Below are 12,500 nucleotides of genomic sequence, written 5' to 3'. Positions count from 1 at the left end.
GACATCTGATTGAGGCAGCGCACTGTGTCTCGAGCCTAATCTTTATTTCACTTGGGAGAAAGAGAAAGGCCTGGGTCCGATACCACATTTTCGCCCCATAATTCAACTTTGAAGATCGTGGCTGTGAAGAAGAGGATAACTCACATCAGAGAATTTCAAAAAAAATTAAAAAACTAATGTAGTGAGCAGCCCTTTGTGAACTGTTTCTATAAAACTTGTTTATTCTCCGACGCGTTTCATCTAGCTAACGTAGACTTCTTCAGGGAGTTGACCAATAATACATTTAACGCCTGTATTTAAGCCATATCTGATGGCAAAGCTGATCTTAAATACAGGCGTTTAATGTACTATTGTAAAACTCCCTGAAGAAGTTTACGTTAGTTTGACGAAACGCGTCGGAGAACAAACAAGTTTTACAAAAACAGTTCGCAGAGTGCTGCTGGCTAGTTTAAAAATCAGCAATGTTTGGTCAATCGTTAGCGCAGTTTACGCTCTTCTAGGTCTTTTGCCACCATTGTTTCTTCCTCGTAAAACTTACGAGCATCCACAATAAGTTCTCGGAGGGACTTATGTGAAGATTTATACATTATTATAATGCATGCATTTGGTTCGGCATACGAGAAGAACGCCGTAAGCCGCCGTATGAATCGCCCGTCGCTCCATTGTCGAATAATGCGACAGACCCTGTCGAACTAACGTTTTTGCCGCACCAAATTAAAACTGGCTTACCAAACTGATTCAGACGCCACTCTTTTGCCTCAGATAGGTTCGGCACATGAGTGGAACCGGGCCTAAAATATCAGCGAGACCTTCAGATATAGTTTGATGATAATTATGAATGTAGCTTAAAACTAAATCTAAAACGTTACACTGAATAATATTTAAAGATCCAAGGTTTCAACCCTCACTATTTAGTGCCTTTATCTGGATCCAAATCTATCAGAAGAGTTCTTTTACATGGTCAACAATTTGGCGAGAAACGGGTGCACTCATTAACAATACTGTTACTGCGATTTTCATAATTCTGCGGAATCTCACCTTCAAGCGCCAAACGCCAAACTGCGTTTTGGCTTCCATCAATCAAAAGATGAAGAAGATCGAGTCCGCCTGCGGAAAGTAAAGTGGAATTTGTTTTTAGCTCACCATGCGAATACCATACAACAGCTCATGTCCAGCTCAGAAAATTACGATCAAAACAATGCGGTTTTGCGGCGGTAAAAATGAATGAACTGTGGATGTTGGGTCGTACCCGTGAATCCAAGTTTTTTTCGCAGCTCTCGTCAGTCTGGTCGTGGAAGCTAAAGGATATGAGGATGGCTAAACAGATTGATAATGATATGATGAGGATGTTCGAACGGAAATCCAAAAACGGATGGTCACCGACGGTCATTATAAAAAAAATCGCCCAAGAAAGTGAGGCATGGAAGTTGAAATCAATTGTGAAAAAAAGATGTTTATCTTCCCTCCACAGGCTCCTGTGCTCACTATGGATATAAGCTTTGAGAATGTTACAGACTACCTGAGGCATGGGTACGAGTTTTCGATTTGTTTAGAATTATATAATTTGGGCGCAAGCGCACAGCTTACATCATCCAAAAAATTGATGCATGCTTTTAATTTGGAGCAACTGTTCGCCTAAGCTACAAATAAGCCTCATTTAAAATTAATACGTGATCGAATAACGGGTTAATTTCTCATGATGCTCTTGTCAAATGAAATCAACACGCCAAAACCAAGGCACAAGAGAGGCTGACCAACAATAATATGAAGACAATAGACCCCTTTACAATTGTGTGCTTAGTTACCTGGCCTTTAAATGAAAGTGAGGCTGGTGTTTACCTTGTTATGATACAGACCTCCCTTCTTTTCTTACGTTAATGATGTTGTTGCCATGCTGATTCGTAAGAATTTACATACGAAAAGCAATGAAATTGCTGTCAAAACAAGGTCAACTCCAGCCTCACTTTCATTTAAAGGCCAGGTAACTGAGCACACAACTGTACCGCAAAAGGCGTAACAAAATCATTGAATATTTTCGTTCCCCATACATGGTAGTAGATTCCTACAAATTTCTACGGATTCCTGCAGTGATGCCATATTTTTCCTGCAAGGATAAACACGTCGTTATCAAGGCAGTTTTCCGAACAGTGGCGGAAAGTGAGGACAGTTTGTCTTTGGTTAACAAATGTTTGTGAAGTGCGGTTTAGAGGTGAATTGGAGGAATGATCGAACTAACTAGACAATTAAAGCAATTGTCTCTTTATAGGCACCTGGAGAATTCAGGTGACTCTAACGGCTCGGGATTAGAAGCCACGACCTCTGTGATGCCGGTGCAGTGCTCTTATCAACTGAGCTATGAAGCCACTTGTCCTTCTGCTGTTGTCAATAGTTAGAACCAGCTAGCTTTGGCTAATAAGCTGAAAAAAGCAACCTGTAAATGATCATTCAACAAAAATAAGGCTACATTATTAAGTTTGGTCTTATCAACAGAATTGATAATGTAAATTGACCACCTTTGGGATTCTAAAAGCTGACGTTCCCAGCGTTAGCCCTTCGTCAGAGCGAATCGAGGAATTATGGATTGTGTGTAGTTTTTATAGTAGAGTAGGAGCTACGCTATTGGTGGTAACATGGCAACGTACAGGTTATGCAATAAATGACATTTGTGGAGGTACATGTGATTCAGAAACGATCGGTGATCTTAAAAGATCGCTTGGGTTCCGATATTTTGCTAGTGTTAAGAGTGAAAGGACACGTTTTGCATCGTGAACGCGCTCATTTGAAAGTGCCGGGTTGCTCGTTAGTTTTGAGTGCACTTCTAACTAAAAAGTTGCCTACGTTTTTTTCAAGTTTGAATGAAGTTAGTGGAGGTTGTGAAAAGATTATATCAGTCTCGGGATCATTTTGGAGTAATTTAAAGTTATTAAGAATGATACTTTTGACTGCGTTGTTATGAGGATGGAAAGTGAGGATGAATGGAATTCTGTCATTCTTATCCTTTTGCGGCGTTTGCAGTGCTGATTGTCGATCAAATTGTTAGGCACGATGAGAGCCCGCCTCGACCTCAGAGACAGGATAGCCACGTTTTTCGGAAAGCTGGCACATCTCCTCTGATTTGCTGGAAAAGTCGGAGTCATCACTACACAGACGTCGAAGTCTAAGAAATTGAGAATAAGGAATGGAGTTCTATCTTGACATGTGATGGATGTGACGATGACTACAAGAAATAACTGAGAGAATCTGAAGGTTTGTAGTGCACACTGGTACATAAATCGTTGCCACTGATAGAAACTTTGATATCTAGGAAAGCCAATGAAGTTTCCGAAATTTCCCAGGTAGAGCCGGATGTAAGGAATTAACGCAGGTTATAAATTGATCGAGGTCTTCTTCTCGGGACCTAAGCGATCTGTTAAGTTCACCGATCATTTCACATGTACCTCTGGAAATGTCATTTATTGCATAACCTGGACATTATGTAATAAATTATACATTGGCGAAACAGGTAGACGACTAGGCGACCGCTTCCTCGAACACCTTCGCGATATTGAGAAGAATGACAAAGATGTATCTAAGCCAGTCGATCGTCATTTTAATCTCCCTAACCACTCCAAACAACACATGGCTATCTGCTGCCTTTCCCTACATCTAGGTATGACGGAAAGCCGCAAGAATCTGGGACAAAAAGTCATCTTCCAAATCGGCACCCTTAATTTATCCCCACGGTATTAACGAACGCTTTTCATTTAACTAATGTATTCCTGTTTTTCACGTTGCCATGTTACCATCAATAGCATAGCTCCTACTCTACTATGAAAACTACACCACCCATAATTCTTCGATTCGCTCTAACGAAGGGTTAACGATTAACGATCGAAACGTCAGCTTTTAGAATCCCTGTACGGTGGTCAATTTACATTATCAACTCCGTTGATAAAACCAAATTTTTGTGTACTACTTCCCCACCGACGTAGCACCACAGTTTCTTTGGAAACTACCCCCTTTATTCATACATTATTTAATTGTCTTATTATTGTAGGATTCCTGCAGCCCCGCGTGGATTCGTGGAAATTCCTACAAGCGCGTGAATTCTTGCAAATTCATACAAGCGCCATAATTTTTAAATATTTTACAGTTTACGTTTTTCAAACTTTTTTGTTAATTTTCCAGATACATTCCTAGTCTTTTACAAGCCAGCCAAACTAGCCCCAAAGTGCATTGGTAGAAACAGTGTTCAACCGACGGAAGAATTGTCTCTTAAGCCGATGATACACGGTTCAACATCTTGCATCATTTGTTGCTCAACAAACGTTGAACAATGTTGCACAAACGTGTTGAACGGAATAGAGCTGGTCTCTATTTTCGTTCAACATCGTTCAACAACATTCAACGTGTTGAATGGCATATTTCAGCATTCAACATGACACGACACACTGCTCAACATTTGTTGAACATGAGCTGCAACATTTGTTGATCAACAAATGTTGAACCGTGCATCATCGGCTTTTGAGACACCTGATCGAGACATTCCGTTGTAATTGAGGCCGCCTGAATTTTTCAGGTGTCTATAATAAGAGACAATTGCTTAAATTGTCCAGATAATTATAATTGCGAGGATCACTTGCATCTTCCGTCGGTTGAACACTGTTTCTACCAATGCATTTTTGGGGTAGTTTGGCTTAGCTTGTAAAAGACTAGGAATGTATCTGGAAAATTCACAAAAAAGTTTGAAAAACGTAAACTGTAAAGATGAGTGCAAGGATCACTTGTATCTTTTGTCCATAACCTGCACTTCAAATATTCATTTCTTTGAGTTCATTTCAGTGTTCAACCGAGTAAGAGAGGAATTCGCCGTGGTGCACTCACGTTTTCAATATAATTTGAGATTTGGTTATTCCACGTCGCAGATTTAAAGAGAAAGGGAAAAAATGTTCAAAAGTTTAAAAAGCACGTGCAGAGCCGTTGTTTCGCTTATGACGTCACTGGACTAACAGTCATATCGCGACACAACTTCGTGACACGACGACACGAAGGCAAGAGAAACTTGACGAACCACACTTCGCAAACCACACCTTGACGAACCACATTTGACTACACTGCGGCGAAACGAATCGACTAACTGACGACAAGGCGAGAATATTTCTTCCATGAACTGAGATCCTTGGCTAAGCTTAGACAAGTGAATCACAAATTTTTGTAATCACAAAGTGCAGGTCTTAATGCCATCTCTTTATCATCATAGCGACCATTACGGATACGTCACTAAACTTAAACATTCGGAGTCACCGCGTTCGACGGCATCGGCTAAGGGTGTTCACGTGACCTGGATGTTAGCACCATTCATCAAGTTTCTGAACATCGTGTCGTACACCGGACCCGATCCCCCCATTGTTCAGCATATGGATGACAGCGTAACTCTGAAGGTAAGCTGGGCCAGCAGTTTGTATCTGCAGTATTGTTTAGCTAGTTAAGGCGATGACACACGGTTCAACATCCTGCAACATTTGTTGCTCAACAAATGTTGAACAATGTTGCACAGACGTGTTGAACGGAATAGAGCTGGTCTCTATTTTTGTGCAACATCGTTCAACAACGATTAACGCTTTACGTTGAATGGCATGACTCACTATTCAACATTTGTTGATCACCAAATGTTGAACCGTGTGCCACCAGCTATATGCGCACGCACCTTCTCGTACTTCTTGTTATGTTGGCACGTTTTCTCTTCACGTTGTGAATTAAGGCTTGCTTCTTTGTGGACTTCTTCTTTCCATATTTTAATGGCGCTGGCGGAGGACGGGGGTGGTTGAGGCCCCAGGCTGGATGGCTCAAGGATCATAGTTACACATTCCGCGCACCGCGTACGGCGCACCGGTGGCTCAGTTGGTTGAGTATTTGGCTGTCATGCGGGAGGTCGTGAGTTCGATTCCGGCCAGACCAACACTCAGGGTCTTAAGATAACTTAGGAGAAAGTGCTGCCTTTGTATTTACATCCGCAAATGGTTAAGACTTTGAAATCTTCTAGGATAAGGACTATAAACCGTAGGCCCCGTCTCACAACCCTTCAATGTTCATAATCCTGTGGGTCGTAAAAGAACCCACGCACTATTCGTAAAGAGTAGGCCAAGGAGCTCCCGGTATTGTGGTCAGGCCTCATTTCATTCATTCATGTGCTGGGTGAGATCGCTAATGGACTGATAGCGGCTGCCAGCGAAAAGAAAAACAGAGAAGGAGATACCCAGTCGGGCAATTTAGATACGTAAATTCCATTGAAGCTATTTGTACATGAACTAGAGGAACAGACTGAAGGGCTTGTCCGGAGTTGCCCGCATGGACAGTAGGTGCGTTAGATCACATGAAACAAAATGTGGCGCTCTGCTCAAGGATCCATTTCTTTAAGTGATGAATCCTTAAGGATGTGGGGCCGTAAGTTGTAGTAATGCAATGTTGTCGTGATCTTATGGGTTCACACGTCATGTAGTTGCGGACGCTAACTGACGTCCGAATCGAATTATTTGTGAAATTCACAAATCCCGACCTTATCCCTTCTCTTCATCTCTGTCTCTCTTTACTTTATCTTTTACCCTAACGCTAACCCTGATGGACGTCAAAGAAACCAAACATTGTTCACAAAAATAGGGGACAAGTCTTCGGAGTTGTTCTAAAACCCACCTGAAGAATATGTCACATCTCACGATGAATGTGTTATATCTTATTCAGATTGCCGAATTGCCTTGGGGAGCAGAGTTTACTGTGTCGTTCAAGGTCGAATTTGATCCTGAGAGGACTTTAAAGCCATCGAACTACAGCCTGGTTACACCTGTTCACCTGTTGTATTATGACGATTATTTGGTGAATCCCGATGGCATTATACTAAGCAAAGGAAGATATTTTAGTCACCCTCTTGACAAAGTTGCTTTTAACATCGAGTTGCCAGGTGAGGAGCTGTTTTAAATTCACTTTATGTGATCACATTCTTGCGAAATATTCACTAATATACATTGGTTAGCATTTCGTCTGTTGGTGTTTTGGCAGACTTCGTGACGGAAACGTGAAGCTCGTGTCCAGAGAAAAAAAGATGCAAAAAAAAAAAAAAAAAAAAAAAGAAAAAAATGCACGTCGAGAAATAAAAAAGCAAAGCAATGACTTTGTTCGGCCTAACTGATGGGATGTACGAGCATGGTGCGGTTGGCCGGGTGTTTGATTATGATCTGGGTAGAAATGCAAAGAAAAAGTCACTCCCGATCTGAAATAAACGCTTAGCCTGTTTCGAATTGTCCGCGTTTTGATGTTTCCGGTTGCTGCTTTAATAATTCAATCATTTTCTTTGCTTTCTTCTATAGAAAAATTCATTGCCCAACTAGTGAATTCCACGGTAAATTTTACGCTAAAAAGCGATATCGCATGAATCACGAAGCGATGAGTGCCACATCGGTTTTTCCAGTGAAATTTACTTTGCAATTCACCAGTTTCGCAATAATTTTTTCTTGAACCGAATGAGTTTTAAACGGAAACAAACACACCCTCAGTGAGCGAATGGAAAAGGAAAAAGAGTCAACTGTCAATAGCTAGCGAATAGGAATCATGCTAAAATTAGAAGCCATAAAAACAAATTTGTCAGTTCAAGGTCAAAGAAGAGTTTTACTGATGTACTTTATTCCACTTTATCTCTGAAAACAAGATCATTCACATTTTGATGTATTTCATTGAAATACGCCAGGTTGGCTTGGTACAAGAATCGGCAAACTACGGCAATGCAACCAAATGCAAGAGAGGACGAAACTTCAAACACGATCTGCTCCAACACTTAAATAACATTTTGGTGCTTTAAACAAACTTCTAAAAACACACTACTGAGATTTCCCCCTAATTTTACGAGAACTCATTGCGAACACGTGTTTATAACGTGAGGGCAAAATTTTCTTGTCACTGTCGAGTCTCAACGAAAACCAGTTGCGCAAACGGATTAAAAAAGTACTTGTTCGCTCGAATTTTAGAGGAAAACAAACAAACAAACAAATCAACTTTTTCTTTATGTCCAAAAGAGTACAGATATTTGTTATTTAATTCCAGTTGACAATAGAAATTCGATTTTCATTCCTGAACAAAGGAAAAACCGATTAAACCACCATTTAAAAATATGCATTCACTTTAAATAACGCATCCGTAAAAATAACAAACGGTTTAGTGCCCAAGGAAAGAATTTGTGTGCTAAGTAAGGGCTATTACTGGTATTCTGTTTTGTCGTTGTCGCTCTCTTTCGCTCAGTCCTTTCGTTTCTGTTCTAGACATAGGTCCTCCAGGCATCATGTAACCTTATCAGAGCTCCTAAAGATATGCCAAAAATTGCAATACAGAGAAAAAAGCGGCTCTAAGCAAATTAGAAATAAACATTCAGCTTTAAGTTTACATCCCGCCGATGCTTGACTTGAATAACTGCGTAGCCACCAGTGTGGACCACAGATATCATGATATGTCAAACTGGATTGAAACCAGCGAAAATGCAGAAAGAAACCATCTTCCAAACCGTTTTCCACCCGAACACGAAAAGCGTTGACTGTGTAAGAACTTTCGTTGATATATAGTATGGCCGTGTAGCCGCGTCGAGCCACAGAAAGCGCGCGGAAAATGAAGCCTTGCTTATGTTCAGATGAGTTAACCTAGGTTGAGCCTGCAATCCAATCGAAAACCAGTACCTGGTCAGCGGTCAACTTAAAAAAAAGCTGACCTCGGTGAGCTTAAGCTTGAGCCGGCGATATGGTCACGTGATACTGGTCAGCGGATACCTTGTTTTGACAGGTGTCAATTAATCAAAACATGGATGTCCAATATCAAAGATGTATGCTGTAAACTAGCATGACACTGGTCACATTGGCATACATGGAGGGGTGGACGTACGGACGGTTGATGACGTCATGGTTATAAAACCAAGATTTCTCGCATCGATGGGTTACCATATTTTCTTAACAATGATGCTCGGCGCACGCGGAGCTCCGCTATTAATGATAATGACAATGACGATGATGAAGATGACTTTTAATTTTTCATAACAGGCTGTTCTGAGCCTTTGGGGATGAAAAGCGAGAGGATTAACGACTATCAGATCACAGCTTCATCAAGTTACGAGGTGTCACAACCTTCACGGGCTCGAGAGAGTAAGTAGAAAACAAACCCTCCCAAATCAAAAATTAAATATCTGAACACGGAGAACATGTCAAGAACCGATATCTCCGTAAGAGTCAAGGAAATGGTTTTGAACCCAGAACATCTTCGGTAAAACAGGAAGAGACTGCGGCAAATTAAGTCGCCGTTGATCATTAGATTATATATTTTTAAAAATTCATTAATAATTCATGGCCCTAACAGCCTATCAGGACGACGATAAAACAACACTTGCATGAGCTTTAGACCCGATGAAACACTCCTTGTTAGAATTATTTATATAAAGAATAGTATTAAGACCCGGCTTGTTTTATTTGTATGCTAATATGTTCCTATCCACCTTCGTCGGATTGCCTAGGGACACGCTTTTTGTGGAAGGTTTTTGATACCGGACGACGCACTTGTTTTGTCGGGTCTAAAAACACTTGGCTACGCCTGGTGTTTTTAAACCCGATAAAACCCTGCTGCTCCCACAAGCCCATATGTTTGTGTCTCCTTAGCTGAAGATGCTTGGTGTGCTAAGACAATAGACCAGGATCAGTATCTTCAAGTGGATTTTCTGCTCAAAACGCGCGTGACACGCGTGGGAATCATGCGCCGAAAGACAAAGGACCACTGGGTCACCAAATACAGTTTGCAATACAGCAATGATGACACCACTTGGTTCGATTACATGGAAAACGGTCATGTTAAGGTAAATAAGTAAATAAGCGAACAAAAAGTAAATTCAGACTCTGATATTTCTGCACACCATGTATGATATGCAATGCTGTGCTGCGCAGGTCAAAGTTACAATTGCAATGAAAAGAATTTCCTAGAGTGCATTTTTCAAAAAGCCAAGCAGGGTGAAAAGACAAAGATGGCTTTAAGGAGGCTCGAAAGGGTTTTCAGCTGAGCGCGCGCGCGTAAGCCACACACGCAATTCGTAAGCTGCTTGCGTCAGCTCATGATTTAAATGGGTCACCAGAAATAAACAAATACCGCTAATTTCGCTTACCTTTCTCCAATTCCTATACACATGGCATATAAATAGACATCTCCTATTCACGAAAACTGCGAAAATTCTACTTAAACGGTTTAATCGTTACTTAAATCCGTTTGTGTTGATCTGTAGCTCCACTCGCGCGGGGACTCGAATGAGCGGGTGACGCATGCGTAAATGCTGATCTTGTAACCCCCTAATTTTTCCTGATTTTGCAACTTTACTCGTTTATATCTCTGCTTCTGGACGGTGAATTTTTTTCATTTTCTGCATGTTAGCTTAGATTAATTTAAACCGTTTGTCTTTCAAATTTAAAAAAATTCTGTAGGTGAAAAAAATAATTAGAGACACAATTCAAAAAAACTTATTTTTCTGAAAAACTGACCTACAGATTTTGTCGAATTTTAAATATTTTAGAGAGTACTTCTAACATTATCTGGTAACGATGAATGGGAAAATTTCACCGTCCCGTTTCTCCAAAACGGACCACATATGTTGATTTTAAGGCTCAAAGAAATGCCTAATATCGTTGCCATGGTAACATTATTTTGGAGGAAAACATAATGTGAGAAATCTACGATAGGTACTTAATACCCTGGCCAAATTTCGTCTTGATATGATTGCCCTAACTGTATCTAAGGACAGAATATGTTTATTTGTTTGAAAAAAGGAGAAACTATTTCGAGCCTCCTTAAAATGAATAAAACATGTATTGGCAAGAGAGTACTACATTTGTTCCTATTCCCGGGACCAATAAAAATTATTTTGAATCTATGATTATTTCTGTGTTATACTGCGTAGTTATTTAAACTACGACACTTTCCATCTATTCCAGTACGACAACGCTGGTCAGTTAGTGTGAAACTGGATCACGCGGTCATGGGAACACCAAATAAAAAAACCTGCGCAACATGGACGCAATCTATGAATAAAGTTTCAAATTATTATCATTGGGAGAGGGATTTGCTTTTTTACCTCATATTTTCTTGGTATTCGACGGTTAATTACCAGAACCAAAAACTGTAAGGCGTGGCATTGTAGACGGTAAGTACATAGATAACAATTGGGGTGACAGGCCTACATAACACGCGTGCAAATCGAAAAAAAAATACTGATGCTCGGGCTCCTAGAGCCATTTTTAAAGGGAATATCAATTTGCAATGTTACCGAATGCGAGGATTAACCTGATCGTTGGATGTTATGATTGTTTTGGAGAGGACAATTAAAGAACCGAACTCCGACACGATAGAACCTCGGGCATATTGCCTAAGTTGCAGTTAAAAGTTTATGTTATCATTCTGTGTTTCACCAAGGTATTTAAGGGCCCTCAGACAGCAAGTGACACAGACATCATCATCCATTATCTTCGACATCCAATCGAGGCCAACAGTGTTCGGGTGCTACCACTGGCTTGGGTACAGCTAATTTGCTTACGACTGGAACTTTACGGTTGTGATATACCAGGATCACCAGGTAGGATAAAAAAAAAAATTAATCTTTGAAATAGCATTATGTCTTAGTTTTCATTGACTCGACGACACCCTTTGGCGTGACACTGCCAGTACAAACGTTTGTAATAAACAGTAGAGCTAGTCGCGTTTTCATACCCCTCTTTGGACATAGAGAAAGGAGGTGGCTAATCAGTGAAGATGTCGAGATAGTGATGAAGCCAGTATATTTAGTAAGGGACAAACGATAAGTATACTATATTATTAAAGAATGTTTTTCTCGTTAACATTGCACGTAAGAAAACCCGGGTTGTGCTGTGAAACCTCGTCGAGGCTTTCGCAAGAAGGCAATTAACTTTACATCTTTGTTTCACTGTCTCTAGCGATATGCATTTCTCCGTTGGGCCTTGAGTCCGGTGAAATAAAGGACGAAGCATTATCTATACCCTATAGCTCAGTTCAAGCGCACTCCGAACCGAAGCACATTCGACTCAACATGGTCATTACAAATTATCCCTTTGGATGGCAAGCGAGAGTCGGACAAACTCCTCCTGACTATCTCCAGGTAAATGAGTTGAAGCGTTGGCTTCAAATGAAACTGTGGTGCTGTGTCAAACAAGGTTAATATATAGCTCTTACTAGCCAAGTGTTAGGGCCATACTGTAAATTAAGGCCCGCGTACGTTTTTCCCCTTAGATTTATGGCCCTAACCCTAACCCTAAGACGGCCGGACGGGCCCGGGCTGATTTGGTCCGAGGTCATGCCGTACGGACCGAGGGCAGCGTGCTCCATGATCGAGTCGAGGGCCAAATATTTTCATGTTCTTCCCAACCTAAACTCAGTCAATAAGCACTTTATCATATGTGCTCCTTACGCTATTCACGCTGAGCACCCAGAAAATAAGGTTTGGA

At 40.8% G+C, this 12,500-nt stretch overlaps 1 protein-coding gene across 1 annotated transcript in view; it reads left to right on the top strand.

Moving 5' to 3' along the window:
* Positions 1–12,500, top strand: part of LOC137994536 (uncharacterized) — a 33,825-nt gene that overhangs the window by 1,974 nt on the left and 19,351 nt on the right. Inside the window, exons 3-9 of the mRNA XM_068840119.1 lie at positions 1,472–1,530; positions 5,240–5,420; positions 6,718–6,934; positions 9,051–9,152; positions 9,660–9,853; positions 11,455–11,614; positions 11,973–12,154. Coding sequence (XP_068696220.1) covers positions 1,472–1,530; positions 5,240–5,420; positions 6,718–6,934; positions 9,051–9,152; positions 9,660–9,853; positions 11,455–11,614; positions 11,973–12,154 — 1,095 coding nt within the window. The remainder of the gene's footprint in view (positions 1–1,471; positions 1,531–5,239; positions 5,421–6,717; positions 6,935–9,050; positions 9,153–9,659; positions 9,854–11,454; positions 11,615–11,972; positions 12,155–12,500) is intronic.

This window comes from Montipora foliosa, chromosome 3, assembly GCF_036669935.1.
Source record: "Montipora foliosa isolate CH-2021 chromosome 3, ASM3666993v2, whole genome shotgun sequence".
NCBI classification, from domain to species: Eukaryota; Metazoa; Cnidaria; class Anthozoa; order Scleractinia; family Acroporidae; genus Montipora; species Montipora foliosa.
This window is presented reverse-complemented; position numbering and strand designations above follow the sequence as displayed.